The 23,332-nt window shown below is 34.8% G+C and overlaps 4 protein-coding genes across 5 annotated transcripts; 3 read left to right on the top strand and 1 right to left on the bottom strand.

Moving 5' to 3' along the window:
* The first annotated feature begins 967 nt into the window (after nt 1-967).
* LOC114723859 (cytochrome P450 71D8-like) lies at nt 968-9,045 on the top strand. 2 transcript variants are annotated; one of them, XM_028910100.1, is made up of 4 exons: nt 968-1,474; nt 3,141-3,575; nt 7,841-8,503; nt 8,846-9,045. In XM_028910100.1, exons 1-3 carry the CDS (start codon nt 1,004-1,006, stop codon nt 8,477-8,479), a joined length of 1,545 nt encoding a protein of 514 aa, XP_028765933.1. In that variant the 5' UTR covers nt 968-1,003; the 3' UTR covers nt 8,480-8,503; nt 8,846-9,045. The 2 variants fall into 2 exon arrangements, with proteins under 2 accessions (XP_028765933.1, XP_028765932.1); XM_028910099.1 differs by having other exon boundaries at nt 8,841-9,045.
* Nucleotides 9,046-11,019: 1,974 nt separating this feature from the next.
* LOC114723858 (cytochrome P450 71D8-like) lies at nt 11,020-13,245 on the top strand. Its single transcript, XM_028910098.1, has 3 exons — nt 11,020-11,623; nt 11,741-12,178; nt 12,344-13,245. The coding sequence occupies exons 1-3, from the start codon at nt 11,153-11,155 to the stop codon at nt 12,980-12,982; spliced, it is 1,548 nt and encodes a 515-aa protein (XP_028765931.1). The 5' UTR covers nt 11,020-11,152; the 3' UTR covers nt 12,983-13,245.
* Nucleotides 13,246-14,839: 1,594 nt separating this feature from the next.
* Nucleotides 14,840-18,325, top strand: LOC114723860 (uncharacterized). The gene is made up of 5 exons (XM_028910101.1): nt 14,840-15,442; nt 15,903-16,121; nt 17,250-17,336; nt 17,611-17,715; nt 17,900-18,325. The coding sequence occupies exons 1-5, from the start codon at nt 14,885-14,887 to the stop codon at nt 18,131-18,133; spliced, it is 1,203 nt and encodes a 400-aa protein (XP_028765934.1). The 5' UTR covers nt 14,840-14,884; the 3' UTR covers nt 18,134-18,325.
* Nucleotides 18,326-20,255: 1,930 nt separating this feature from the next.
* On the bottom strand, nt 20,256-22,651 carry LOC114723856 (stress-associated endoplasmic reticulum protein 2-like). Its single transcript, XM_028910095.1, has 3 exons — nt 22,623-22,651; nt 20,470-20,605; nt 20,256-20,302 (listed from the first exon to the last, which is right to left on the bottom strand). The coding sequence occupies exons 1-3, from the start codon at nt 22,623-22,625 to the stop codon at nt 20,256-20,258; spliced, it is 186 nt and encodes a 61-aa protein (XP_028765928.1). The 5' UTR covers nt 22,626-22,651.
* Between the last annotated feature and the right edge of the window lie 681 nt (nt 22,652-23,332).

Genomic DNA, 23,332 nt, shown 5'->3' with positions numbered 1-23,332 from the left:
CCTCACTGGGTCCAACTCTCTCAGGATTAACTGGGTCTTTCCCGTGTCGACGAGTCATCCTAATAACAACAAATAGCAATTATTTATAAATGAAATAAAAAGAAAAATTATTTATAAGCTATAACATAATAAAATAAATAAAATAAAACATAAAATAAAAATTATTTATCAATAAATTACTATTTTTACCTGAAAATAAGGATCTGCAACTGAATCAGAACTCGAATATGTTTGTGAAGAAAATTCAGCAGAGCTTCGCTACCAGAACGATTGAAGAAGTGAGAGTGTGGGGGGGTATATATAGACCGAGGATTTCTAGCGGTTAGGCACAAAACCGCTAGAAATTTCTAGCGGTTTTGGGCCGAACCGCTAGAAATTCCCAACGGTCACATGTGCCTCGGGAATTGGCTAGCGGTTCGGTCCAAACCGCTAGCAATTTCTAGCGGTTCGGCCCCAGAACCGCTAGAAATTCTGGCGGTTCGGTTCACAACCGCTAGCAATTTCTAGCAGTTCGGCCCAGAACCGCTAGCAATTCTGGCGGTTCGGTCCTGAATCGCTAACAATTTCTAGCGGTTCGGTCCAGAACCGCTAGAAATTGCTAGCGGTTATGAACCGAACCGCTAGAAATTTCTAAACTCCTCGGGGAATGAAAAAAATTTCTAGCGCTTCATGCATCAATCGCTAGAATTTTTCGGTGTCTAGCGGTTTATTAGCCTGAACCGCTAGAAAGTAAACGCTACAAATTTGGCGCCAAGTTCCCGCCAAAGCCCAAGGAATTTTCTAGCTCTAATTTTCTAGCGGTTAGGTGGTAACCGCTAGAAATGTGCGGGTAATGGTCAAACCGTCTATATTTTGCAGCGGTTTTTATAGGAACCGCTAGGAATATTTGGAATTTCTAGCGGTTTTGTTGAACCGCTAGAAATGTTCCGCTGCTATTTCAGCAATTTCTTGTAGTGACAAACGTTGCTTGAATATACGTGCGTCAGTTAGAAGGCAAACCCATATGGAGTACCAGTTTTCCCCATTGCTTCTTGTTTCCTTCATCATCTTGTTCTTGACGTTCCTTTGGCTTAGAAAGCCAAGAAATAAGGCGCAGACTAAAATCCCAGGGCCATGGAAGCTTCCTCTGCTGGGAAATCTTCATCAGTTGGCAGCAGCAGAGTCACCACTTCCACAATGTGCCCTTCGAGAGCTATCTCTCAAGTATGGGCCTCTCATGCACCTTCAACTTGGTGAGATTTCAACAGTGGTTGTGTCATCCCCAGATCTGGCCAAGCAGATTATGAAGACGCATGATCTTGCCTTTGTTCAGAGGCCACAAGCTTCTATTGCCAGTAAGATTTTCACGTACGGAAGAACTGACATTGCTTTTGCTCCTTACGGTGATTATTGGAGACAGATGAGGAAAATATGTATTTTGGAGCTCTTCAGCGCCAAAAAGGTTCAGTCATTCTCCTATGTACGAGAAGATGAGGTACACACAATTTATATAGGGAGAATTACAATGAGGTCCCAATCAAGGAAAACAATTAAAAAACAAGTCCCAAAGGTTATCATTCTCACTATAAGACTTGTTATTATAGGCTGTTGGGGTTGTTATTAGGACCTTTCAGTAATTATTTCTCTTCTGTGGGACTTGGTTGTAATTCCCCCATTTATATAATATCTTCTGCCAACAATCGATTATTTTATCTTATTTTAGATATTTGATGCGGAGAACTCTGGACTCTTGGCATTACATGGAAAGACATTTACTAAGAAATCCCTTGTTCATCATTCTAGTTAAACACTGACTGTAACTTTCGGATATTATTAATTTTTGGGCATCACTTATCAATTCGTGCATGTAAAGAGTTACATATCTAAAAGATTAGTTGTTGATAAAGTAGAATAATGGATCCTCGCAGCCACTCCTACTATATAACATAAGTTATTTATTTTTTCGATTTTAAATATGAGATTAATTTTGTAAAATAATTTATATTACAAAATAAATTTTATATTTAGAAACGGAAAAGTAACATTTAGTTTAGATATTCAACATCAAAACACGGCTTCTCTCCTCTACCCTTACTGTCCGCCCCCACCCGCCATCCTTTACCCGCAGTTTTGGGGCAAAACAAGAGAGGGAAATAAAAAAATTCGGCCCCTTGAAATATTTTTCAATGTTATTCAGTATCTTAAATTAATTATTAGCGTGCTCAGCATACTAAAATATTTTTCTACTACCGTTCAATATCTAACATTTATCACTCTGAAATGTTTTTCAGTAGCACCTAATATTTTAAAAAATTTATCAGTAATACCCAATATGTAACATCATCACACAAGTAGTTTTTCATTAGTACCTAGTATTCTAAGTAAATTTTTAGTACATTTAACATCTCAAAATATTTTTTCAGTAACACTTAATATGTGAAAGTAATTTTTGTGTAATATTTTAGGGTGTTGGATGTATCAAAATTTAGTTTAAAATCCTAGGCACTGCTGAAAGATACTTTATTTTGTTGGATGTTAGAGAGTGAGTGTTATTGAAAAAAAATATTTTAACATGCTAAGTGGATTAAAAATTATGTTAAAATACTGGATATTAGTAGAATATACTTCAGAGTGATAGGTTTTAGATAATGAGTGTCAGTAGAAAAATATTTTAATATGATGAGTGCACTAACAATTAATTTAAGGTGCTAGATCACATCGAAAAAATATTTTAGAGATCAAGATTTTAAAAAAAAAAAATCCACCTCCTTTGTTTTGCCCCTAAACGACGTGGTTTTGAGGGTAGAGACTAAAGATTGGCACCGGACAGAGGAGAGAAGCCGCATCCATTCAACGACAGTTATTTATTTTTTGGGAAAATCTCAAAAAAATGATAGCTGAATTTTAAAATTCTAAATCAGTATTCATTACTACACTCATAAAGAAAATGACTATATTCAAAGAGTAAATGACAACTCATTTTTACAGTAATTTCTGATTTGGCATTTTAAAATTCAATAGTCACTTTTTTGGGATTTTTCCTTATTTGTTTCTCGCAGCAGCTTCTGATACGAATCCTTAATAAGATTACGATTTCCAAGGAAATATTCCAGTATGACTAGATTGAGATTTCTTCATTAACGTTTGCCTCATTTCATCAGGTGTCTAAGCTTATAGAGTCGGTTCAATCATCAGTAGGTTCGGTTTTCGACCTCACGAACAAGATGTACTCATTGACTAGTTCTGTAGTTATGAGGGTAGCATTTGGCGACAAGCATAAAGATCAAGAACAGCTATTGCAATTACTCACTGCAGTATTAGAACAAATTAGCGGGTTTAAACTTGTTGATTTGTTTCCTTCCTTGAAACTCATTCATCTCATAACTGGAGTGGAAGCAAAGCTGGCGAGCATCCATGAGCATATGGACAAAATTTTAGATGATATTATCAAGGAGAATCAACAGAAGGAGATGAGAGAAGAAGGGGGCAAGAGTGCTTCTGAGGAAGAAAATCTGGTTCAGGTTCTTCTCCGAATCCAGCGAAGTGAAAACCTTGACGTCCCAATCACAGCTGACAACATCAAAGCTGTTATTTGGGTTAGTACTCCTTACTTATATGTTGCTCTGCCATCTATATATCATAATAAATCAAAATCTATGACAAGCCGAGCCATTTACAAATCCTGAACGGCTCTGCTCTATTTTTACTGTTCTATGAACAGTAATGGCTCTATGAACAGTGGCAGCTCGTATGTGGCTTTGTTTCCTTTTTTTTGAGCGGGAAGTCCTCAGTTTTAAAATTTGAAATTCCTTTTTCATCATCCCTTCTCTCTCTATCTGTCTTTCTTTTTTTTCAAGTTTGGTTTTCTTCTCATATGCTCCTCTCTGCTTCCGACGCTTTTTCTGTCACTCTTCATCTCCCTCTGCCTCATTGTGCTCGTCGTTGCCATAGGAAACCTCATCAATCTGACTTAGACGAAGGAAACAGAGTACTCTAATATTCTCTGTATTAGTACCCAGCTTGGAAATGAGGCGAGTGACATGGCTTATTACCAGAAGGTTTGTATCTGATAACTCCCTCCTTCTGGTTTTTTTCCCTCAGTTTTCGTTTTGATTTATTTTCCAGGCACATTCTCCCTTCTCATTTGTTTCTATCACTCTCATCTATAAATTTTAATTTCTTCTATTCTTAACGCTCTAGATTTTTGTTGAAATCAACAACGGGGATGGGCAACAAGGAGCATGAACACAGGTAGGTGAAGGGGATTTAGAGGGAGAAATCTAGGTGCTGGAATCCAAAATCGAGGTAGTGGTAATAAACTTTCAGTCCAAAAATACATAGCTGAGTGTTGAATTGGAGATGGAAGGTTTGCAGCCACAGGTATGCGGATCTCTAAGGCGGGTAAGATATGCTAATCTTATATATTTAAAGCATTTGTTGCATCACAGACAATCTGCACACAAATTTGTTTTTTCTTCGCAATTGGAATTTATAGATTGCCACAATTTATGGGTTTTTCATTTTACAGTTTCATGTCCATTTTCATTGTTTATGTGGCTCTCTAAACACAAGCCAATCAAGTATGGTGGTTCAGAGTTTTAAAAATGAATTTATGTTAACGGAGTCATGTCTTTCTCCTTTTAAAAATGGTAAAATCCATATTTTATTGATTACGCATTATGGTTGTTCATTATCTTATTTGTATATTTGTTTGTTTACTTTTTAGTTATTTAAGTGAGTCACAGCTTGGGATTACCGTGAAAAGCATACCTTTATCCAGAATGCATGCAGCACCTAATTTATCCATTCCGAAGTTACAAAATAATTGTAATATGTGCTTGATTTATGTGGCTTTTTTTTTTTTGTAACGTTTTATTTTATAATTATTTCTGAGAAACTGATTGATACATGAAATCATCAGTTCCTTGAGTGATGGTGCTGTTACTTTTATTGTTGCTATTCTATGCTTTGCAATTATGTTACACACTTTAATGAATTATCTATTTAATTGTCATATATGCAGTTACTGGTGTTTGTTGTTTTTGTCCCTGTTATTGCTGCTGTTCTACGTTTTTTTGAATATGGCTTGGTTTTTGTAATTTATTTATGCTATGGATGGGTTTTAGGATGAAGGATAATAATAAAAGGGAAAACGAGTAATCTTGCATGTATTGTCATGTGTTCCAGGACTTTTTTCCCGAGAAGATTTGTTAATAGATATATGCCATCCTATTGTATGGTGATAACAAAGCGGGGTGTTGGTCATTACCCTTGGTGCGATTGAAGATCTGATAGTATTCAATGATGTCAAAAGTTGGATTATGGGTCCGATATTTTTAATCAATGTTCTCTTTGAAATGCAGCATCAAGCAGACATGTGAATTAAATTCTCCCAATGTTTGCTCTTTGCATTTAAATTTATGAAATATAAGTCTATGAATTCGTTTGCTAATAAATTATAGCATTTTGAAATTGGTGGAGTAGTTGTCGTATAAGAATTATGCATATCATAAAGGCGTGGTAGTCCTCAGTTTATGGGAAGTTCATGCACGTGGAGGGTGCAGGAATTTGTTTGGAGTTGAATTTAGAATTTTTATTATTATTTAGCCTAACTTAACCATTGTAGTGGATTTTTTTTCCTTCTAAAATCTACCCAATAAATAATGGGTAAATTCATTATATGTTAAATTCATGTATTTCTTGTTTAATAATTATTTTATGTAGAAGTTGATCCAGTACGAAAGAAATGGTCATCTGTATTTTTGTGGTAAGTCTATTGGTTTTCTTATTTATATGACATATAATTCTGTTATTGTTCAGATCCTTATTTTATAGACTTACACTTTAAGAAAGTTGGTTGAAGGTTCTTGAAAGAGAATCAACTTTGGGAACACAAGTTATGATATTTTCAAAGGTACAAAATCGGTATAGACTTATCTTGTAGTATTTGCTTGGCCGTGAAAATCTTCTGGGATGTGTTGCAGGTCAAGGTGTATGGTTCGTAACTTTTTGCGGTAGCTCTTTTAGGTTTCTTATTAAAATGTCTTACAATACTAATGTTGTCCATATCCTTATTTTATGGGCTTACTTATTTAGTAAGTGGATTGGCTGAAATTTCCTGGAAAACATCCCTAATTAATTTTAGTGGTGAATGGGTTTAACAGGATGTTTGGCTGACTTGTGCTCCTTTTTTTTTTTTTTGGTGAACGACTTGTGCCCCTTTTTGCCACGAACAATGTATGCTTTAATTCGTAGGGTCTGATGCTGTACAAGAGGAGGTCTTATTGATCTTCATAGCAAAGGAAAGAGGACGAAAAAGAACAATGAAGATATGAGAATGAAAGAGATTATGTGGTAATAAACTGAAGAAAAATGGTGATTGACTTGAGGAAAGAATGGGAGAAGAATAATACCTGACTAGTGTGGAGACAATAGTAGAAAAGAGTGAATAGGAAAAAGAAGGTTTTATAGGAGAGTGCTTAGGGTTTGTTTATAAGAATATAATAATTTTTTTACTCTAAATAATATAATAGTAACAGTAAATAGTTTTTTTTTAATGACTAATGATCACAGTGAGCAACTTGCGTCGAAGTTTGTTGAAGGTGGTGCGTACCAAATTTTTGCTTTTAATGTTCATGTTGGTGATCTTGGTCTGCATGACAAACAGTATATATGTTTCGTTGCTTCAACTAAGGCTGTGAAGAGAATAGATGAGTTTTCCTGTTATTCATTTAACTTGAAAAATGTTTTTGAAATTTATGGGGGAATATCTGAAGGATTTTTTTTTTTATGACAAGATTTTGTCATGATTTTTGATTTGTGAATGGTTGAAGCCTTGAAGGTGAATATGATTTCTAAAAAAGTTTTGGGTGATGCAGATATTTATGAACTTTTGAAACATTGGAGTTTTGTTAGTCCTGTAAAGCTTATTGGAATATATAGGAAGGAATTGGATAATACATGAAGCGGTCACGTCAAAAGGATGGTATTGTGGTTTTGATCTTGTAAGCTTAATGTGATATCCCATTTTAATTTACATATTGATGCTTTTATCTTTTTGCGGTGATGGAAATTAAATTTTATCAGTCAATCAAAGGACTTGAGTATTAAGCTTTAGGATGAGTGTGCTGCCGTTACTTTTGCCAAGATAAAAGCCAGGGGGTGAGAGCTGGGGATTTTTTAATTACACAATATGCTGTTGGCATGGTTTATAAGAATCATGGTATGACAATTTTCCCTTCATTTGTTAATAAGTCACAAGTTCATGTTTGTAATTTCTATTAATAGCAAGATTTAATATTTATTGGACGGAGCGAGATATTTTATCATACTTATAGTTGTTATATGCAATTGGATCTGTGCTTAGCTCATTTTGGGGTGTCACAAGGGTGTTATTTGATGATGATCTTAAGTTGCTGCTATACTTGTGCACCACAACTGTTGCCGCATGTATGTACCTCCATAATATTTTTCTTATTTTGTTTTTCTTTGGCATTTGGATCCCCCTCTTTTCAAATCATTGAGTAGTGTTATGCAAAGTTCTTGGCAATGTAACTAGCGGCATATGCTTTAAAAGAGTTGCTCTAATCTCATTTTGATATGATGTCCCCTCATTGAGTGATGTTTAATGGACGATAGTAGCTATTGATTGACATTTTTGTGGCCGTGCATCGCACGGGGGATTTTGCTAGTTACATATCTAGAAAGAAATCAAATGCTTCTGTCTGCGCGAGACCAAAAGCGAGCCAATAGTACCGAAGGCAGTTAGAGCTAGAAAACGACAAAGCACCCAATTTAATTTTGAATCTAATGTATCTTCAGGTTTGATAATGTTAATGATCACTTTGCGTCGTCATTGCAGGATATGTTCTCAGCTGGAACCGACACTTCGGCAACAGTACTAGAATGGGCCATGTCAGAAATGATGAAAAATCCTAAAGTGATGGAAAAGGCGCAAGCTGAGGTTAGAAACGTTTTCAAAGGGAAGAAAGTAATTCGTGATAGTGACATGATTCAACTTAGTTACTTAAAACTAGTGATCAAAGAAACTCTGAGGCTGTACCCGCCTGTACCGTTGTTGGTTCCAAGAGAATGTAGAGAAACCTGCAAGATTAGTGGTTATGAAATACCCGTCAAAACTCAAATTATAATAAATGCATGGGCACTTGGAAGAGATCCAAATTACTGGCATGATGCAGAGAGGTTTATACCAGAGAGGTTCCAAGGCAATAATTCTGACATTGATTTCAAAGGAACAAACTTTGAGTACATCCCTTTCGGAGCAGGAAGAAGAATGTGTCCGGGCATTTCATTTGGCTTAGCAAGCGTTGAGCTTCCTCTGGCTAGCTTACTGTACCACTTCGATTGGAAACTCCCACATGGAATGGAACCTGAGGATTTAGATATGACTGCGGCTGCTGCAATCACAAACAAAAGGAAGAACAATTTGTGTTTGATTGCCACACCATACGATACTGATTCTGCTATTGGCAGCTCCTAATGAAAGCACGCACCCACCCCCATAGTACTTTCTCTTTCTATCTCCTTGTTCTTTACTATCATGCGATGTGGGTATGGATTATCTTTTGGATTTGGAACAATAACTTATCCCCTTCAAAGGCGGGTCTATAAAATGGAATCTTCACATTTGCATAAAAATGTTCGAAAATGCGTGCTGAAACCTGAGGTTTCATTTAGTAGCATGAAATGTTGTACTTAAATGGATTGAAGTTACCTCCCCTGAATCTTGTTCGATTATGTAAACTTGAAATCTGACACATGCTTCCCTTACTTTTGTTATCTAATGAGTTCATTGTGGTGTAATGTTACATAACTTTTTAACTTGAACCCATTCGTCCTAGATCAGCATATGTTAGCTTCAAGCAGAACCATGATCAGACAAGACATTGCGGTGGGCTTGTGATTTGGGCATCATCTCATAAGTGGGCTGCCGCCTCCCATCAAGATCAGGCCACAAATTCTTCACAATCTCATTTTGCTTATGCTTTGGATATCGCCCTATAACCAATAAGATTGGGTTTAACGGGTTAGTCCTATACACAATGTAAATAATCAAAACTCAATTTCTTGCTAGGAGAGGTATTCACAAGTCGCAAAGTGTCTTACAGTATTTCAAATAAAATTATTTTTAATATAAAGACACTTATGCCTGAGAAAAAAAATATCACCCTCTCCGCTTATACGTGATCTGGTAGGTCATGCATCAATTGCTACTTCCTTATGAGCGAGGCGTCCCAGGCGGTCCATATCTCGGGAAGATTTCAACCTCCTGTGATATTTGTGTCGTGACCGTGAGGCTTTGGCTTGTTCCCATAAATTTATTGAAATAATCTATACATTTTAATCTTGTTTTATATTTTAATTTAAATATACTAAAACCGCAAATGTATATTCTTATCATTACCTTCATTTTTCTTTTCTATTATTAGCATAATTATTGACTTTGATTTTGACATAATCCTCCGCCCTCACCATTTTTTTGGGGTGCAACTTGGCCCCCTTTTATTGTCATATTTTTCACTTCTCACTCTATTTCTTCATGGCCATGTCATACTCTCTAAATATGAATGTATTCTAAACTATTTTGTAATTTATTTCAGTACCTTAAAATAGATTTTTAGTTGCATTCCATGTTCTAAAATATTTTGTAGTAAGTCTAAATAATAAACCTAGGTATACTTTCCATATGAATTTCAATGGAATTTTAGACTTTAGGAAGAGGAGTAAGAATATCATTAATAATTCAATCTTAAGTGAATTGATAAAAAAATATAAAATATTTTTATTTGAATATATTTTGTAAAAAATAATTTTTATGAAAATATTAACAAAAATGTGAGTGGGAAAAAAAAATAACCTGGACCAATCACAGTCGGTCGTCGCATTAATCATTGTCGGCATTTGCTTATTTTTTTTCTGTTATTGAATGGCAAATGACAACTAGCTAGCCTGCGGTTCTGTTTTTATCACAAAAAGAAAGGGGGGAAAGCCTTCTATCCCATCATTTTATTCTTGAAATTAAATCAGAAGAGTATGTATAAACTTAAACAATGTCAATCAATTAATATCAAATCGCTCTCGATCTCAAAAGATATGATCCTGTCAACAAAATGTCAAGGAATGGACTAATGTTTTTTTTTTACTGCTGAAATCAAGTATGGGTACATTTCGTACAGTAAAGTTGTTCTTATAATGGGAAAAAATAAATAAAATAAATAAGTGACAAAATCTCTCAACAAGCTTAATGTGCGTGACTTGCGGTTCCATAGAGAAATTCCCCTTCATTCAGTGTTTCTCTGAATTAACGGTAATCAAACTGTGATTTTAGATAATCATAAAGTGACACTAGTTAAAAGTAAGATTGATATGCAAATTTTTTACAATATAGTCTTTTCTTATTTATAGGATAATTTGTTTTTATTTATAAGATAAGTTGTGAAGTTTGAGAATTAATTAATATTTTTTCTTAATATGCACCTACTGAATGTATGAAATTGAAAAGACTTATTATAGTTGGCAAAAAACAAAAGACTTATTATAAATTCTAAACTTCTCATTAATTAAATTAGTAATAAAATAGGCATAAAAGGAAAAAAAAAGTAAATTTAAAACATGAATTACTGGAACAAGGAAACGGAAAAGGGGATGATGAGAACTATTTTTGGCACACATGTTCTCCTGTTTTGCCTTTTTGGGAGTGTTTGGAGTCCAAAAGTAATTAACAATATGCTTTTTAAATTAAGACAAAAGTCTTCTCGTATACTTATTTTATATGCTGTAAAATTATTTCTAAAAATTAATTTAAACACCCTGAAATTTTAAGTCAAATTGAAATGACTTTAGACCATACCTAGCCGCACTCAAATTAAAAAATAAGAATTCTATTATGCTTTTGTTTTTTCAATCTTTTTTAAGATTACAATTGTATGATTGCCACGTTTCCTCCAAAAAAACAAAATGTTGTCTCAGTGTTTCATGTTCGGATAATTTCTCTGCACACGCTCTGTAAACCACGCATTCTATCATCAAAGCCAAGCCTAACAAGCCGGTTGATGGAGGTGCTGTAGCCGCGGCCTAACACTTGTATATGTATACAACTTCACTCTGCTTGCTTCAATCAGAAGTTGAAGCTTGAATTGAAGCTATAACCCATATGGGAATCCATTTCTCTTTCTTGCTTCTTATTCCCTTCCTCTTAATATTATTGTTCCTTGGGCTCACAAGGCCAAAGAATAATAAAGCTAAGATTCAAATCCCAGGGCCATGGAAGCTTCCTGTTTTGGGAAACCTTCATCAGTTATTAGCAGCGGCAAGGTCGTCACCTCCACACCATACCCTTCGAGAGCTGTCTCTCAAGTACGGACCTCTCATGCACCTGCAAATTGGTGAGCTTTCTACAGTTGTTGTCTCATCCCCAGATATGGCCAGGCAGATCATGAAGACCCATGATCTTGCCTTTGTTCAGAGGCCTCAGATTACCAGTGCCAAGATTTTTGCTTATGGATCAACTGGCATAGTTTTTGCTCCTTATGGTGATTATTGGAGACAGATGAAAAAAGCATGTATTTTAGAACTCTTAAGTGCCAAGAAGGTCCAGTCATTCTCCTATGTCCGACAAGATGAGGTACTGATCTTTTAATAAGATTACAATTTCTTATTAGATACTCTAGCAGGATAATTAGATCGATAGTTATTATATTTCAGCATTAGTTTGAACCCTTTAAGCTTGTTATTGCATCAGGTGTCTAAGTTGATAGGGTCAGTTCGATCATCAGTAGGTTCGGTTGTTGATCTCACGGACAAGATTTACTCTTTGACAAGTGCTATAGTTACAAAGGTTGCTTTTGGCAACGAACAAGAAGAGCTTCTGCAACCACTCCATGCAGCAATAGAAGCGGGTGCGTATCATTTTCTTGATTTCTTCCCTTCACTGAAACATGTTCCTCTCATAACTGCGATGGAAGAAGCAAAGTTGGTGAAGATTCATAAGAAGATAGACAAGATTTTAGAGGATATTCTCAAGGAGAATCAGAAGAAGCAGATCAGAGCAGCAGGAGGAGGAGGCTGTGAGATTACTGGTTCTGGGGAAGAAAATCTTGTTCAGGTTCTCTTGCGAATCCAGCAAAGTGGAAGCCTTGATATCACAATCACAAATGACAACATCAAAGCTGTTATTTGGGTCAGTGCTCCTTATCTACTATGTTGATCTACCATAAAAGTTGATCCTTTTTTGTTTAAAGAAATTATGTGTGTCAGTGTATTTTGAGTCACACAAGGTAGCCAGTTCGCAGCTACATGGGTTTGATGATGCTTATGATCAATTTGTTTGGCATAATTACTGTAGGATATGTTCGGTGCTGGAACGGATACTTCATCAACAACAACAGAGTGGGCTATGTTAGAAATGATGAGAAATCCTAAAGTGATGAAGAAGGCACAAACTGAGATAAGAAAAGCTTTTAAGGGAAAGAAAGTCATTCATGAAAGTGACATGGAACAGGTTAGTTACTTAAAATCAGTAATCAAAGAAACTCTGAGACTGCACCCTCCTGCTCCTTTGTTGGTGCCAAGGGAATGCAGAGAAAATTGCAAGATTAATGGCTTTGACATACCCATTAAAACTCAAGTTGTAGTAAATGTTTGGGCAATTGGAAGAGATCCAAGCCATTGGTATGATGCTGAGAGTTTTATACCAGAGAGGTTCCAAGGCGACTGTAATATTGATTTCAGAGGAACAAATTTTGAGTACATCCCCTTTGGAGCTGGAAGAAGAATGTGTCCAGGGATTTCATTTGGTTTAGCAAGCATTGAGCTTCCTCTAGCTAGTTTGCTGTACCACTTTGATTGGGAACTGCCATATGGAACGAAACCAGAGGATTTAGACTTGACTGAAATCAGGAGCATTACCGCAAGAAGGAAGGCCAAGCTCTGCTTGATTCCAAAACTGTACAATATTGATCCTCCTTGTGACGGTTCTTCATGAAGTACTGTGCTGTGTGTGTGTGGGAAATGTGGAAATAATGTTATGTTGGACAATAACATAAAAAGCCTTTAATTTCTTTGCTAAGCAGAGTTCATGATAGATCAGCCTTTGTCCTTAAATGGGCCTGCGCGGTTTATTTCATGCCGTATCATTGGATTTCCTAGAATGTATCCTCATGCATATCTCATAGACTTGTTTGAGCTCGCTTGCCTGAACTTTGATTACATTATAGAAGGTGAGTTATATATATACTCTTTCTGGTCCTTAATATAAGATCTAATTAGAAGTTGAATTATCTTGAATATAAGACATCAGTCCACTTTGTCTTCTAAATTTATAATTCATTCTTCAAAGTATCCCTATTGATTATATATATCAAGGGAGTTTCCATTCAAGAATAATGATGATTAAAAATAATCTTTTAGGAAAATCAACTTGTTACACATAACTAACTTAACTAATTTTATTAATATATCAAAATTAGTTAACAGCTCTTAAATGAGTATTGTTTTACTTTTCAAAACCATACTAGGAAAAATGTTATGAAGTACAGATTCTGAGGGTGATAGTCTGGCAAAGCAGCCCAATATATGGAACCAGTCCCTCGCAGGTGTGATATCAAAAGGGGAGTTACAACTTTTTGCAGAAGCTACATTTTGTTATCCTTGAAGCAAATACAAGCCAAAATCAGAGTTGCCATAATGGTTTGGTTCACTCTGAAACATTACCAATGGACTATAATCGTCCATTCTATATTCTGTAAGGTCAGTCACTTCGGAAAGAATAGAACAAAATAAAAAGGCATATAAGAAAAGAAAGTGTGCAACCACATAAATTCTACATCTCATTTCTGCATGCACTCCCAATTTTCTTTCTTGCTTTATATCTCCTTCTTCCTCTGGCTTCCCAAGCCAAAACGTAAAGCTAGGATTCAAATCCCCAGGGGTTGGCTCAAAGTATATATGTATCTGAAAATCGCTTTTGTCTCGACCATGAATCTGATAACATATGACGCAATCCTAGCAATGAGCCTGGTTAGTCCTCAAGTGTATGCATCCACAAGAGCACAAGCACAAGGAGGCGTGTACAAAATCCAAGTTTCATTGTCGGGTTTGAATTCTGTATTTTGATTTTGTTTATTGTGATGACTTGAATCAATTTACTTTTATTTATCAACTAATTTAACTGTTGGCTAGTTTCTAAAACAAAATCTATCCCGCCAAACTTATCTCATCATTGTCATCCTTTTAGGCGAAGCTTTTTTTTTTTTTTGGTTATCAAAAAAACAATTGCTAATGGTTTAAGATTGCAATTAAATGAACCTACCACTTCTTGCTTATAGGACAATTTTCATTACTATTGGGCTACTAGACTATTGTTTAGATGAGGTATAATTTTATATTACGATAATATTAAAACATTGTCTTTTTTTAATATAAAGTATCATGTTGTCTAACTCATTATCTTAATTTTAATCTTATTAAATCATTTTTTTTAATTATATGGGGCTATAAAATAAGTAATACTAATTACTCCTACAATTTATGAATAATTTGATTTATTGTAATTTTTATATGTTATGTTAATTAACAGAAATATTGATATGATTAGGGGATGGTCAAGGTAATTTATATTTTCTTTTTTTTTGGTTGGTAAAAGGTAATTTATATTTTCTGAAAATGAAGCAAAATAAAAAACAACCAGGGAGCCCGCGCCATTCACGTGAAAAATTCGAATTCGGACAGCGGCAAAAGAAGCCAGTAGGCCAACGTATGACACGTGCATTCATCGGACGACTAGAAGCTCAAGCACATATTGGTATTTCCGAAACTCAAAAAACACAATCAATCAATCTCTTCCCTCCTTCTCCCTCGCTCAAACTCAAACCTCAACCAATCTGAAATGGCCTCTATCACCAAGCCTTCGTCCCGCTACAGTACCTACGATTCACGCTCCTCTGCCACTTCCTCTCACTTCTCCGACCCCTCTTCCTCCTCTGAGTTCAACCATAAATCCTCTGGTTCATCTTCTCGTGCTCTCGTTAAAGCCAAGCCCTCCGATCTTGCTCGAACCAGAGGCGGCAAGAGCAGTAAAACAGACCCCAGCCTGAGTACAATGGTGAGAAAGCTCATGGAGAAGAAATCCGCGGTGACAAAGCCTAGCTCTGGAGGAAACCAGAAGGCGGGATTGCTGATTCCGGCGGATTTTATTGCCGAGGATTTGAAGAAGAATGCGCGGAGGGCTACGGGATTGTCCGCATTGCAGAAGAAGCTCTTCGGAAAGCCGTCGTCGTCGGAGATGACGAAGGGGAAGGAGGTAAAGGCCCTCACGGAGGTGAAGGGAAACACAAGGACGCTAGCTATGGTGCTGCGGAGTGAGAGGGAGCTGTTGAATATGAACAAGGAGATGGAGACGGAGATTTCCAAGCTGAAATTAATGCTTGAGGAGAAGAATAAAGAAGTGAGTTGCGTTTTACTTTGTCTTGTCTTTTCTTGTGTTAAAGCTGTGAAATAGCCTTTGTTATTACCATGCCCTTATTTGACTGAAGAGTGGGGGGGGGGGGGGGACAAAGACAAAGAAAGAAATCTGGAGATTCAAACTTACTTAGATGAGGAGCTAATTTTGGGCCTTTAGTTGCAATATAGCTAGCTTAATTTTGGTTTGACTTATTCCCCAACTGAAAGCCAAATCGAATTGACTTTAATTGTTCAATCATTGTTTGAGGGTTTAGTTTGATTAGATAACGGACTTTGAACAGTCCTTAATTAAAGTAGCTAAAAAGTGTGCTTAGTTTTGCAACCGAAACTGTAGAAGTTAGTTACTCTTCGGAGTCATCATACTTGAAGCAGCTAGAGGTCTCTAAGACTGACAAGTCATATTTCTATTCTCTTATAAAGTCACTCCTTGATTGAAATTTCAGGTGGAGAAGTTGAAGGATTTGTGTTTGAATCAAAGAGAAGAAATCAAGTCCCTTAAAAGTGCTATTCTCTTCCCTGATGTGATGAATTCTCAGCTCCAAGAACTTCTAGAGCAGCAAGGCTCTGAGTTGACGCAGGCAAAACAGGTCATTCCAGCTCTACAAAAGCAAGTCTCTTCTCTCACTGGTCAGCTCCAAAGCCTAGCAGAGGATCTCGCAGAGGTATACTTTCATTTGGATCCTTTTATAGACTCAACAAATTCTGCAATCATGCTTCTAAAATGCAAAAACTTCTAAGTTCTAACAATCTGTTAGGATTGCTTTTAGAAAACTAGGAAATACATGTAAAGGGAAAAGATGCTTTTGTGGATCAGAACTTTGACTTCCTATTTTCGAGAAAGAAGTAGAAAAGTAGGGCTGCTATAGGGTGACTATGGTCAAGGCTATGAGAGGGTTGTTTCGGAGAATGGGAAAGTCACTTTTTGGGATCTATAAATCGTCCTCTTGTGTTCAGCAGGGGTGTGGAGAATTTCGTATTGAACTTGGCTCTTGTGGGAAGGAGAGAGCCAACCACTCGAAAGTTCGGCAAGTCTGTTAGTTGGATGTAGTGTATCCTAACTGTGGTTTGTGGCTTATGTCTTTGTTTATTGTTTCTGTGCCTGTGGTGTAGTCTTAAGTTGTAGCTGTTATCCTCCCTTCACTGTGTAACAGAGTAGTGTTTGTTCTGTAATGAGTTTTTAGCTTTTGTTTGTATCTTCGTGTGTAATCTGTTTTATTATAGTAAAAGTTTAGAGTTTCTGGGTTGGGTCTTATCACAATCTTAACACATGTTGCAATGGCTATATCATATCCTAACAAGCATTTATGTTAGCATACTTTTACCATGAAGAGCTTTGATGTTCTACTTCAGGATTGGACTTTGAAATTTACTTGCATTGATATTTAATCTATCAGCTTGCTCGCCATTGTGATGAAAACATATTTTCGGTGTTCCTTTAAACTATAGGTATTGCTATTTCTTTATAAACTTGGCTATCGTCAGGTATTAGACACTCGCACTTAAGTTCATATGAGGTTGTATCTTGCATTTACGTTCGCATTTTTTTTTTTTAAAAAAAAAAAGAGCATAGAGAGCTTAAATGATCTATTGCAGATTGAACATTGAAATCTTCTTCCACTCGGATTTGATCTATCAGTCTGCATTCCATTGAGATGAAAACGAGACATTTTCGGTGTTGGTTAAACTATTGATATTGCTATTTCTTCCTGAACTTGTAAGAACGAATTCGTACATTTCAGACACTTGAGCCGAAGGAATTGGAATCATTATTGCTTTTTTTTCTTGTATAGGTTAAGGCTGATAAGCGTGCAAAATCACGTTTGCAAGATCATGAAAGTTCTCCAAGAACACCAACAAACGCTGCTATTAACTCTTGGGTGAGTTTGCTGAACAGTGTATATTATTTACATATTAAATGTCACTCACAGGAAATAGAGTAGCGAAATTTTTTTTTTAAGTGACTATAAGTAGAGTCATATGTCTAACACGAACATTCAACACAAATCCATCAATGATGCAATTTTTTATTAAAGTGTTCTGCTTCGTAATTTACAACTATTGCTCACTATAGTGGTTCTAAAGATTCAACACATACTGCAATAATAAAATCTAAAGAAATATTTTGTTTAATCCTTTTGGCATTTTATGCAGGAACTCAGCTCTGATGATTTGACAATCCCAGGAAGTCCAGATGACTTGTTACTGAAGGATCTAAATCCTTGTTTAACACCCCGCAATGCAAAGTCAAAATCTAGGGTATAAAACTCTTGTTGATTTGTGAAATCACTGCAGCTATTCATTTTCTGATTTCTCTTTTTCTATCTTGCGTATAAGGTTTCTAAGTACTTGGAAATTAAACTTCCCTTGCACTATGTAGCAGAACTATATTCTTTCATCTTCATTACTTGCCAGTTTCTCATTAAATGTTTTTATCCTACAGGAATTTGAGTGTACAGGTTCAGGATCTTTAAATGATGAAAGCTTCTCTGAAGATGATGAGATTCAAGTATATCCTATGACAGACTTTAATGGTTATGGTAGGAAGCTATCCAAAAGCTCTGATTGTGGCCAGAATTACAGCCAAAAAGACATGACAACAAAAGCTAGCCGAAGATCCGATGAGAGCAAATCAACCTACGGAAACCGCATGAATCATCACAAACTACTAATATAAATTGTCCTAGTTTCAAGTTTTTATTGAGATTTCTCTCATTCATTCCTTGTCGTCATCATCTACGAGTTGTCAGTGTATTTCAGAAGCGGCAGACTCAAAATGTAAAAGTAAATTATTCCTTCTTGCGTATATGGTGGGCATATAAGGACAAGAATAAGACCACATAAGCAATAATAAATCCCAATATAGCTTCCAACTTAGAACATGATGCTTACCGTTAGAGTTGGTAATATGGGTTGAACTCGCGGGTTTAACCTATCAACCTGTCAAAAATAACGGGTTAGGGTTGGCTAAAAGTCAATCCGTCAGTAAACGAATCTTTTTAACCCGTATTGCCAGGTTTGCAACCCGTTACGGGTTAGCCTGTCAACCCACGGGCTAACCTGTATATTTTTTTTTATTTTTAAAATTTTTAAAAATTATTATAATTGTATTATTATATATGATATTATATATATAAAATTAAAAAAAATACCTATATAATTTATTTTGTATTTCCAATCAAATATTTCAAAAAAAAAATAAAAATATCATTATATTTTTTTAAGTAATGAATAAAAAAATAATATTAAAATATTAAAAAAAAATTAAAAAAAACAGTAAATAACTGTTGGCGGGTTAGGGTTGGTTAAAAGCCAATCCGCCTTCAAACGACGCTTTTCAACCCGACCCATATGGGTTGAATCCATCACGAGCCAACCTGCAGGTTGGCCCGTATTACCACCCTTACTTATTGCGACCTACAAATTTAGAAAATGATATTTTTTTTATCTTTAATATAAGACTCATTTAACTAATTTGATTAGATTAAAAAAATTAGGTAAATTAGTTAATTATAAGAAAAATGACATATTTTTTCTAAAATATTATAATAATATTTCTTAATATTTTTTTTTTATTTGATTATGATTAAGGGAGTATTCATAAGAATAATTTAAAAAAAATTGATAAATATGAAAAATGGGTTTTATATTTAAAACTAAAACCAACTTAAAAACTGGGTTTTATATTAAGGATCGGAGGAGTATCTCATTTGAATTTCAGTCGTATTGACTTGTCTTTCAGTATTACTATATGTAAAATTTAAATATAATATAATGCTTGAAAATTCCTCTGTAAAGTAATTTGGGCTCTCTTTATTTTTGTTCTCAAAATCCAAAATTGTTTATTCAAATTTTGTTCCGTTCATTATGGAAGAAAACTATATGACCAGTTGCGATGATGCTCTTCGGCCAAATAATAAGCATTGCCCATAGAAGCCCTTCAATATAATACATACTAGATGATCATATAAAAATGACAATTTGGAACTAAGAAGGTTGTTGGATTAGCTTTTTTCTTCTTCTAATAAGTGATTTAACAGTATATAAAAGAGGTATGTAAGAAAAAGTGTCTCAATTTATGTGGAATTTTTTTTTCCAAGTGGTTTTATATCTTACCAAACATTTGATAAGGATATATTACTTTCGGTATTTGATATATGAACTAAATAATCAATTTATTAATATTAACAAAATTAGTTATGTTAATTATTTATAATAAATTTGTTATGATTTCTCTAAATCATCTTTAATCATCTACCCTTGAAGTATTCCTTGATTAGGAGTTTTTTAATATATACATACTTTGGGCAACAATTATAAATTTGAGAGAAAAAGTATATTGAAATGTTATATCTAGAATAAAAGATAATATTTGAATAAAAAGGAAAAAAAAGGGAAAATGTGTGTAATTTCTCCTCATCCCTAGTTGAAGAAAATATACACATACACAGTTACACACTAATTTTATATTTTACTATTAAATTCAATTGAAACACATCAAGTATCCATTTCATCAGGACTAAATTTCATATCATGTGATGTCTGGTCAAAAAAAAAAATCATGTGATGAAAACTAGGCTCTTGTATGAACTCAATAATGCATATATTGACATCATATATAAATCATCAAACATAAACAAAGTTGCAGTGTTCACAAGTAGTGATCAATGCGACCTATTTTTTAAACTATTTAGTTGGACTATTATAATAGTAAAGATGTTGCCATGGTGATTCAATGGAAATAAGATACTCTTGCAGATACAAATTTATAAGCCATAGTCTTCTAGACTCCTCAGTGCTCATGCCATTCCCCGACTCTTAACAGTCCTAATGATCTGAAACAGAGCTGCCAAACATGAAAAAAGAGAGAGCTCGTAAATTCTTGTATTAATACAAGTTCATCAGCCAAAATGAATATATATATCCAATATATTTTAGAGATATAAAGAGAAAAGAGTATTAAGTGTAATGAGAGAAAATGAGAGGGGACAAAATATATAGGAAAGAGCATACAGGAACCGACGACCACAAAAATAATGAAGGCAAGAACAATAGGGCCCACAGGGTATCCTTTCTTGGACGAGGATTTCTTTAAACTGTTCCTCTCAAACCTTGCAACTTTCCTGTCAGCTACACGTCTTGAAGTAGTCTGTGAAAGGTTAAAATCTCAGTTACAATGTACACAACAAAATTAGACAAGTAAATTCTAATTCTATAAAGAATTTTAGAGTTCTTCTGTCATGAGATTTACCCATTTGGCTGAAAGATTGAGAAGGGAATAGATAGACAAGTGGGATTTGGTAGGCCATCCTTGTAAATAGGTCCCACTCCTCTGTTTCTATTTCTCTGTTACAAAGGGCTGACAATTTTTGATTGGCCTGCCTATTAATTCGCTAACCAATTAGCTTTTCAATAGTAATTTATGAAATACGAGGTAAATATGTGAGATGAGTTTTTTCTCAACTTACGTAAAACGTGTTTATAAGAAATTTTTACCATGATCCCAAACAGGCACTATGTTGGTTTAGAATTAATGAAGTAATTGATCGATGAACCAATTAATTTAATAGATCAGAATTTATTTTTAAAATTTTGAAATTCAAAATATGACATTCAAGAGAAGCATGTCTTCCTTGACTCAATTGCGCTACTTCTTGAAAAAACTGAGTAATTGTTCCCTTAATTTCTTATTTCTTGAAAAGGGAACATTTTTATTTTAAAAAATAATTATTTTTTAATTTGAAAGATAAAATAGTAGTGAAGTAAATTTTATCAAAACACTGCTCCATAATTTACTTCTCTAGTCATAAGGGAAGTGTGAACTTCAATTTCTCACTTTTAATGAACCAAACAAGATAGATTTCTATACTTCTCAAAAAGTCTAATTTCTCCTTCCCACATATTTCCAACAGGCACCCCCCAGAAAACCCATGTAATAGAACTTTCCCATTCAATTTTTTCTCACTCCCTCTGGTTCCATGCCATCTTTTGAGGAGATCAAGGAATTTTGCAAACCAGTGATGCAATTTTCTACACTGAACTTTATTATCAGAGGTCAATTCAAAACGAAGGTGGCAAAAAGTTCAAGAAGATACACAGACAAAAGCCAATAGCCTCTCAACCAAAAAGGTAAATAATTTCATCTACTGCTGCAAATTTCTATAAAGAGGATACAAATACTTAAATGGCTCCCACAAATTCAGGTGGAACCCAAGCTATTTGTCCAAATTAACCTCCTCAAATTTCAAGAGAAATTTGAACCAAAAAAATTTATTCTGGGAGAGATCCAGGGATGCCAAAAAACTAACAGCTATCCATAATGATTTCGCAGACAAAAACAGTTGAAACTTGGGACAAAATCCAATGACCCCACAAAACATTTTCGTCTAGAGTAATTCAGACATTTACTTTCAATGACAGATATATCAGTTACTTCCATGAAAGACTAAACCATTAAGGCTTAAGGGCTGTGGCTTATCAGCATCATTGAATTGCAAGAGGACAAGGTCAAAACCTTCATAGTTTCTGGTATAGCAATTACTTTCAAGGCCAAACATGAAAAGAAATGACTGAAAGGATCCATCTGGAAATCGTGAAGTATTTCTGTACACAAACTTATATACTATGAAAGCAAATGAACACAGAGAGGATGGGGAAAGCAAATAAAGAGGGAAAGTAAGCATTAGCAGCAAAACTTAACAGTTAACTTATTCAACAAGAAGACACATAAATATCATTTAAAAAACACACTTTGATGTTCACAAAGAAAGAATCATTTCACGCAGAATTCTAATTCTCCACAAGCATGGAAGAAAATGCAGATTAGATGGAACAGTTTACAGTTGCTTTTACCCCGAAAAGTGAAGATCCTGGGTTTCGAACAGAATAAAATAGCTGAAATGGGTAATTTTAAGACGAAGGCTTTGAATAGGCACAAGCACACAAACAAAAAAATGAAGTTTAGAAGCAAACACAGATGAAGGAGAAATAAAGTCAAAGCACCTACATTTATTTAGAGAGGAAAAAAAAAAGGCAAACAGACATTGTTTTATAGAAGGAACAAAAAAGTACAGACTAAGGAGAATCAGCCCATTATAAAAGATCATCGCAGTGACTGATTAATCAAAAGAAGACGAAGAATCAAGCAGAAAAGGTGATAACTTTACCATTGTCGAGACCAGGGAAGGAACACGAACTCCTTTTCAGCTTCAATGGCGATGAAGGAGGAAAACAAACGGAGGCACGACGCAGATTGTTTTTCTCTCAGACCAACCGCGCCACTTGTTTTATACGGAGAAAATAAATGTGACGCGATGTCAAAACGAGGTCGTTTCTTATTTGGTACGTAATTTCTGATGGATTTTGCCAACCAATCCTGTCCTGAATAAAAAGTTAAAAACTTTAATTTTTGTTTCCCACCTTGGTTAGAGTTTTATTTTTGACAAAATTGCATTTAATGACCACATCATGAAACATTTATTATAAAAGATTTCATCATAGAAAAAATTATTGGAGATATACTCATTTATTGACAATGAAATTCAGATTTTTTAACACTCCCAGGTTGCAACACTTTTAAATAATTTAATTTAGATTTTAGCAATGTTTTATTAGGTTAAATTATACAAAATACCCTGAGCTATGTGTAAATACTAAATAAATTCCTAAAGGTCTAAAACTTGGCCAAAAGAATTCTAAATTCTCAGGCTTTTAGAAATAATCTATTTATTATTAAGTACTCTATTATTTCATTAATCCAAAGCCACAGGTTATGAGTCCTTTTTTTTGGGTTTTATGTAGAAGATTCTTAAATTTTAAGTTATATAAAAATAATTTCTTTATGGAGTAACATACATTTTAGTAAAGTACATGGAGG

Source organism: Neltuma alba, unplaced genomic scaffold (assembly GCF_004799145.2).
Source record: "Neltuma alba isolate B1F8T4 unplaced genomic scaffold, ASM479914v2 tig00012158_pilon, whole genome shotgun sequence".
Taxonomy (NCBI): Eukaryota; Viridiplantae; Streptophyta; class Magnoliopsida; order Fabales; family Fabaceae; genus Neltuma; species Neltuma alba.
The sequence above is the reverse complement of the archived record's forward strand: the minus strand, read 5'-3'. Positions and strand labels throughout refer to the sequence as shown.

Coding starts and splice junctions, on each gene's coding strand:
- LOC114723859 (XM_028910100.1), top strand. CDS start 1,004: ATGGAGTACCAGTTTTCCCCATTGCTTCTTGTTTCCTTCATCATCTTG. Junction 1,475..3,140: donor CCTATGTACGAGAAGATGAG/GTACACACAATT, acceptor TCATTTCATCAG/GTGTCTAAGCTTATAGAGTC. Junction 3,576..7,840: donor ACATCAAAGCTGTTATTTGG/GTTAGTACTCCT, acceptor TCGTCATTGCAG/GATATGTTCTCAGCTGGAAC.
- LOC114723858 (XM_028910098.1), top strand. CDS start 11,153: ATGGGAATCCATTTCTCTTTCTTGCTTCTTATTCCCTTCCTCTTAATA. Junction 11,624..11,740: donor CCTATGTCCGACAAGATGAG/GTACTGATCTTT, acceptor TTATTGCATCAG/GTGTCTAAGTTGATAGGGTC. Junction 12,179..12,343: donor ACATCAAAGCTGTTATTTGG/GTCAGTGCTCCT, acceptor TAATTACTGTAG/GATATGTTCGGTGCTGGAAC.
- LOC114723860 (XM_028910101.1), top strand. CDS start 14,885: ATGGCCTCTATCACCAAGCCTTCGTCCCGCTACAGTACCTACGATTCA. Junction 15,443..15,902: donor TTGAGGAGAAGAATAAAGAA/GTGAGTTGCGTT, acceptor TTGAAATTTCAG/GTGGAGAAGTTGAAGGATTT. Junction 17,337..17,610: donor ACGCTGCTATTAACTCTTGG/GTGAGTTTGCTG, acceptor CATTTTATGCAG/GAACTCAGCTCTGATGATTT.
- LOC114723856 (XM_028910095.1), bottom strand. Junction 20,303..20,469: donor TTTTGTGGTCGTCGGTTCCT/GTATGCTCTTTC, acceptor CATGTTTGGCAG/CTCTGTTTCAGATCATTAGG.